Source organism: Amblyomma americanum, chromosome 1 (assembly GCF_052857255.1).
Source record: "Amblyomma americanum isolate KBUSLIRL-KWMA chromosome 1, ASM5285725v1, whole genome shotgun sequence".
NCBI lineage: Eukaryota > Metazoa > Arthropoda > Arachnida > Ixodida > Ixodidae > Amblyomma > Amblyomma americanum.
In genome coordinates, this window is record NC_135497.1 from 237,184,052 (window position 1) to 237,190,886 (window position 6,835).

Below are 6,835 nucleotides of genomic sequence, written 5' to 3' on the forward strand. Positions count from 1 at the left end.
TTTGGCACAGAACCATCGTTGCTTGCTTACTGTAATGGCGCTCCTTTCATCAGGAACGGATGATGTATATTATCATGACGAAAGCAGATACATATTGATCTAGGCATAAATACTGAGACGGCTTTGACATAAGCGTGCACGCAGAAAAAGAAAACTACGCTTATCGATACCAAGCCATTGCGTCCAGGCACACCACGCGCATGAGGGTGTGCGCGCGCTGTGTATCGATGTGGACACGCGGTAAGGCGCGGGTTTATTTCTTGAACACGAACACTTCGGTGGAGTCGTAGGCCACCGTTGCGAACGAGCTGCCGTCGGGCACGAGAAAGGCGCAGCCCATGAGCATGGCGTCCGCGACACTCTCCCCGTGCACGTGGTCGATAGTGTGCTCGCCCTCGCGGTCCAGCTGCCAGACGCGCACGTACGAGTCCTCGGCCACGGACAAGGCGAGCCCCGTGTCAGGCGCCACGTCGATGGCCGTGATCCAGCGGGCGTGTGCAGTAGCCTCGGCCATGATCTGGAACGAGCGCGTGCTGAAGACGCGCAGCTCGCCTGTACCGTAGCCCGCCAGGACTAAGTCGTGCCAGACGCGCACGCTCACGCAGGGGCTGCCGGCCGGCGGCAGTTTTCGGACCAGGCTGAGCGCAGTCTTTCCCCGCCAGAGGCAGATGCCGCCACCGTCGTCGGCGCTAGCCATGATCTCGCCGTGGCTGTGGATGTCGGCGACGGCGTGCGGAGCATGCTCGGTAGTCTTCTGGCAGAAGGTGACGGTCAGGTCACGCGAGACCAAATGCACCAGTATGGTGCCGCTGTTGGTGCCCACGCAGAGCAGGCTCGGGCCGCAGGAGCCGATGCCGCGCGTGAAGGTCTCCTCGGTGGCGTCCAGTTCCTGAGGCAGCGGGTGGCAGTGCAGGAACACCGACCCGTCCCACTCGAACACCTGGAAGGCTCGCGTCGAAGCGATCACTAGCAGTGTCTTGATGTCGTCCAGTTTGACCCATTTCACCTGCGTCAGCTCGTTGCACGGGCTGCCTCCCACGTCCTTGCAGGCCACATGCATCTGGTGAACGCTGCCGTCCGGGGACCGGAGGAGTGCGGTGACTTCAGTCTTTCCGACGAACGCCAAGTTGACTTTCCCGCCCTCCGTGCAAGCGGTTAGGTTGTTGGGCAGCGGGGAAGCGCTGTGCCGGCACAGCAGGTTCTTGTCCTTCTGGTACATGGCGCTGCAGTGTGCCGACCGGTGGGCGGCCGCCGCGCTTATGCTGTCCCACAGCCAGCGTGATCGATACGCGAGCGAAACGCCGGTCTGCAAGGTGCTATGGCAACGCCGGTTTTGGCACGGATACGCGCTTAGGTCTTGGAGTTTTGCAAAGCGACAACAGAAAGGACACGGTAGAGCGGAACTATTTACCACGAGCTGAACTGTATGCACAGTGCACTGCTTTGCAAAAAAAACTAATCACAAGTGACCCTGTAATCTTAAAAGAAAGAAAATTGTTTAAGGGGGAGGGATAAAAAGTTAACAAAACTCGGCGCGCTCCATTCTGAAAGCGCGATTCTTTTCGCAGAAAATAAACAAACGCCATGTTTCATGCGTTTTCTTCTATCGGTTTATTGACTTTGTAGAGAAGACGTAAATTTAAGAACACAAAATAAATGATTCACTTGACAGCTTCCACTCCAAGGGTAGAACTCCTGGACTGCAGTTAATCGTGCAAAAGCTATGTGAATTTGACTAAAACTCATTCAAAGAGACATGCAACACGTTTCGCTTGTAAACACGCAAACAGGTTGCGACAGGGAGTCAAATCATCGCATGCCTAAAGCATAAATAAATATATGATATATACTGCGCGGACGTAAAACTGAAACCGAAAGCGAACCCGTCGCGCGGGTAACATCAATGGATAGATGGTATGAGCACTCCCTCTGAAACGGAACGCGCTTGCGAATCCCGCTAAACTCGTCGGTCGACACTTTTCGACCCCCCAAGCATCCATGGGAAGGAGTCTCGGAAGCTCCCTCCGTTTCAAAGGGAACGCTCCGGCTAGCTGACGGACCAGCTGGCCTTTGCGACCCTGGGGCTCGACGCTTTAATTAGTGCTGCGTCGCAATACAGTTTTCTTTCCCTCGTCATGGTTTGAGGTAGCTGACTATCGAATAATTTTTTTTGTTTTTCTGTATTATGAGGGCGAAGTAGTTGTGGCTGTCGTTCGCTGCCTGTGTTCTCCGCTGTCTTGACACTGATCCCCAGCTTTCTTTTTAAGGAAATGAATTATCGCAGTATTGTCTCACATCTGGGTGGACACCTGAACTTCGCCTTAAGGGAAGGGAGAAAGTGGGAGTGAAAAAAGAGGTACCGTAGTGGAAGGCTCCGGAATAATTTCGACCACCTGGGGATCTTTAACGGGCACTGACATCGCACACAAGATGCAGCGATGGCGTAGAGGTATAGCATCCGCCTCGCGTGCAAGAGGACCGGGGTTCGAATCCTGGTGCCGCGCAATTCTCCACCGTGTTTCAAAAAAAATTCCGCGTGTCGATGGAATTGCATAACCAGGCCTGGAGTGCGGCCTGATCTCGGTGACTAGAACCGACAATGCACTCTCTCACCAGAGCAGGATTTGGCCACCCTGGTGTAGTACGTGGCCACAACCTTCTATGATCAAACCAATTAACCCTCGGCCCTCAGTCCCCAGCGGCTGTGGAGCAACTGACCACGGCGGCGGTCAGACCTGTGACGCAGCGGAGGGTGCTAAGAACCTCTGGCTCCGGACAGGCCGCCATTGGAATCTGAACCTGGCAACGTTTAAGGCTAGAACTTTATCTAGTGAGGCTAGCCTAGCCGTGCTGTTCGAGGAACTAGCGGGAATTAAATGGGATGTGATAGGGCTTTGCGATGCTATGAGGACAGGTGAGGCGTATACAGCACTAAAGGACGGACACATATTGTGCTATCGAGGATTAGAGGATAGACGGGAACTATAGGTGTGGGATTCCTCATTAATAAGGATATAGCTGGCAACGTAGAGGAGCTCTATAGTATTAACGAGAGGGTAGCAGCTATAGTAATTAGGCTGAATAGGAGGTACAAGTTGAAAGTGGTGCAGGCCTACGCACCCACATCCAGCCATGATGACCAGACCGTTGAAAGTTTCTATGAGGACGTAGAATCGGCAATGAATAAAGGAAAATAACAGTACACTGTACTGATGGGCGACTTTCATGCAAAGGTGGGCAAGAAGCAGGCTGACGACCACGCGGTAGGTGACTATGGGATAGGCTCTAGAAATTGTAGGGGAGAGTTATTAGTCGAATTCGCGGACAGAAATAATTTACGGATCATGACTACCTTCCTCCGCGAACGAGAAAACAGGAAGTGGACCTGGAGGAGCCCCAATGGTGAAATTAAAAATGAAATCGACTATGCGCTAAACCTGGGATCACTCAGGATGTGGCTGTCCTCGGAAAGGTGCGTTGCAGCGACCACAGAATGGTAAGGTCTCGAATTAGCTTCGACTTGAAGGAGGAACGGAAGAAGCCAGTGAAGAGGAAGACCATTAACGAGTTAGCCGTAAGAGGGAAAGCACAGGAGTTTAGGATAGCGCTGCAAAACAGATATTCGGCTTTAACTGAGGAAGACGATCTTGATGTTCATACAGTGCACGATAATCTGACATCAATAATTACGGAGTGCGCAGTAGAAGTAGGCGGTAGGACAGTTCGACAGGATACCGGAAAGCTATCTCAGGTGACGAAAGATCTGATTAAGAAGCGCCAAAGCATGGGGACGTCTAACCCTACCGACAGAATAGCTCGAACAGAGCTATCAAAGTTAATAGATAAGCGCAAGGTAGCCGACATAAGGAAGTTTAATATAGAGAGAATCGAGCATGCTCTAAAGAACGGAGGTAGCCTAAAAACAGTGAAGAGGAAACTAGGCATAGGTAAAAACCAGATGTATGCATTAAGAGACAAGCAGGGCAATGTCATTAGCAATATGGATAAGATAGTTAACGTAGCCGAAGAGTTGTACACAGACCTGTACAGTAGCCAATGTAATCAGAGCGTTAATGAGAAAGACAGCAGTACACAGCAATGCGTCATCCCGCCAGTAATGAAAGATGAAGTAAAGAAAGCCTTAGAAGCAATGAAAAGGGGAAAGCAGCTGGGGAGGATCAGGTAACAGCAGATCTGTTGAAGGATGGAGGGGACATCGTGCTAGAAAAACTAGCCACCCTGTATACGCAATGCCTTGTGACCTCGACTGTACCAGAAGCTTGGAAGAATGCAAACATTATCTTAATTCATAAGAAGGGAGATGCCAAGGACTTGAAAAATTACAGGCCGATCAGCTTACTATCCATTGCCTACAAAGTAATTACTAAGGTAAACGCTAATAGAGTCAGGGCAACGTTAGACTTTAATCAACCAAGTGATCAGGCAGGCTTTCGTAAAGGATATTCCACAATAGATCATATTCACACTACCAATCTGGTGATAAAGAAATGCGCAGAATATAACCAACCTCGCTATATGGCCTTCATTGCTTACGAGAAAGCATTCGACTCAGTGGAAACCTCAGCAGTCATAGAGGCATTGCGTAATCAGGGGTAGAAGACCCTTATGTCAAAATACTGGAAGATATATATAGCAACTGCACAGCTAGTATAGTCCTCCATAAAGTCAGGAATAAAATTCCAGTAAGGAAGGGCGTCAGGCAAGGAGACACGATCTCGCCAGTGCTATTCACCGCATGTTTACAGGAGGTATTCCGAGGCCTGAATTGGGAACAGTTAGGAATAAGAATAAATGGAGAATACCTAAATAATCTGCGATCCGCTGATGACATTGCCTTGCTGAGTCACTCAGAAGGTGAACTGCAAATCATGATCAATGAGTTAGACAGGCAGAGCAGAACGATGGGTCTAAAAATTCACATGCAGAAAACCAAGGTAATGTTCAACAGCCTAGCAAGGGAACAACAGTTCACAATTGGCAGCGAGAGCCTAGAAGTTGTGACGGAATACGTCTGCTTAGGGCAGGTAGTGACAGCTGATCCGGATCATGAGAGGGAGATAACTAGAAGGATAAGAATGGGATGGAGCGCATATGGCAAGTTCTCGCAGATCATGAGTGGCAGTTTACCAATTTCCCTCAAGAGAAAAGTGTACAACAGCTTCATCTTACCGGTACTCACCTACGGGGCAGAAACGTGGAGACTAACGAAAAGAGTTCAGCTTAAGTTAAGGACAACGCAGCGAGCTATGGAAAGAAAAATGATAGGTGTAACGTTAAGAGACCGGAAGCGGGCAGAGTGGGTGAGGGAGCAAACACGGGTTAATGACATCCTAGTCGAAATCAAGAGAAAGAAATGGGCTTGGGCAGGGCATGTAATGCGAAGGAAAGCTAACCGCTAGTCCTTAAGGGTAACGGAGTGGATTCCAAGAGAAAGTAAGCGTAGTAGGGGGCGGCAGAAGGTTAGGTGGGCGGATGAGATTAAGAAGTTTGCAGGCAAATGGTGGATGCAGCTGGCAAAGGACAGGATTAATCGGAGAGACATGGGAGAGGCCTCTGCCCTGCAGTGGGCGTAGTAAGGCTGATGATGATGATGATGATGACATCGCACGGCACACGGCCGGGCGCCTTTGCGTTTCGCGTCCATAGAAACGCGGCCGCTGCGGCAGGGTAGCTGCCTTTTACTATTTTCGACCGCAGATGCATTCATATTTTCTGCTATTCCGAAATCCGAAGGCCTGTGGAAGTTGCGACATCTGCTCTTGATGGGCTCCGCAACAACCTAACAAAAATGACTAATCTAACCTAACTTACGCGGTTTGAATGCGAAAGCATTGTTTTCATTTCTATTTCATTTTTATTTATTTATTTATATTTTCCTGTCTAATGACACACCTACTCATCAGCATAGAGTCATAAGGCAACGCATATACTAGGTTCACTTTCACAAATAAGCAACGCGGTTTTATGGCCTACACAATGCTCAGAGCGAGCAACCTGAATGGATGACAGGGTTGAGGGATCTGGCAAACTTGAAACATTTTTGAACCACGGCGTGGCCTGAATTGCGGCTGCCAGTTTGAATATTATTGTATTGTCATTGTCATTTTGCTCTGTTGCTGCAGTAACCTTTTCTTTGACCTTGAACAGGAATAAAGGAAGAAAAATTATGGATCTATGGGTTGCATGCTGGCCTCGCAATCGGAAAGCCCTAGGTTCAATTCCCCTCACCTTCGCCGCAAGTTTTATTGTTCTTTGATAATACGGTGACGCCAGTGGCATTTTTTTACCATGCACTGCTGCTGGTCAACGCCGACGCCAGGTTTCGTTACCTATAAGCCATGTAATGGTTTCGCATTAAAATGTGGTCACTACCCAATAGGCGTCCGAATTACGTCTGCTACTGGATGTCTGGACATCCGATGGACGTTGAGTTAGATCCCGAACAGAAACTGCGGACATCCCTGGGATCGTCTCGTGCAAAAAAAGGCGGCCGTGTGAACGTCCCACGTACGTCCACGCTGGACATACCGACATCCTTCAGATGCCAGAATTAGGATAAAAGTTTCCCAGAGACCTTCATGGAACGGACCATACTGAATTCGAAATCCGAATGACGTCGGCTAGTCACCACAGTTCGGATGTTCAGACATCCGTGGAACAACCTGATTTTCACCCTGTGACCCCCGGACGCCCGGAAATGAGCATTTCTTGAACCATTTTCTGGCCGCTGCTAAAATATAAATACCGTTGAAAGTAATAATTTCTTGGCATTATCTGAACACCTAAGGAACAATTAACATGCATACAACTTGCG

General features: G+C 49.4%; 1 protein-coding gene across 1 annotated transcript; it reads right to left on the reverse strand.

Annotated features, from left to right (window-relative positions):
- Window positions 1–253: 253 nt before the first annotated feature.
- Window positions 254–1,219, reverse strand: LOC144095843 (WD repeat-containing protein 54-like). Its single transcript, XM_077629360.1, has one exon. The coding sequence runs from the start codon at window positions 1,217–1,219 to the stop codon at window positions 254–256; it is 966 nt and encodes a 321-aa protein (XP_077485486.1).
- Window positions 1,220–6,835: the final 5,616 nt, after the last annotated feature.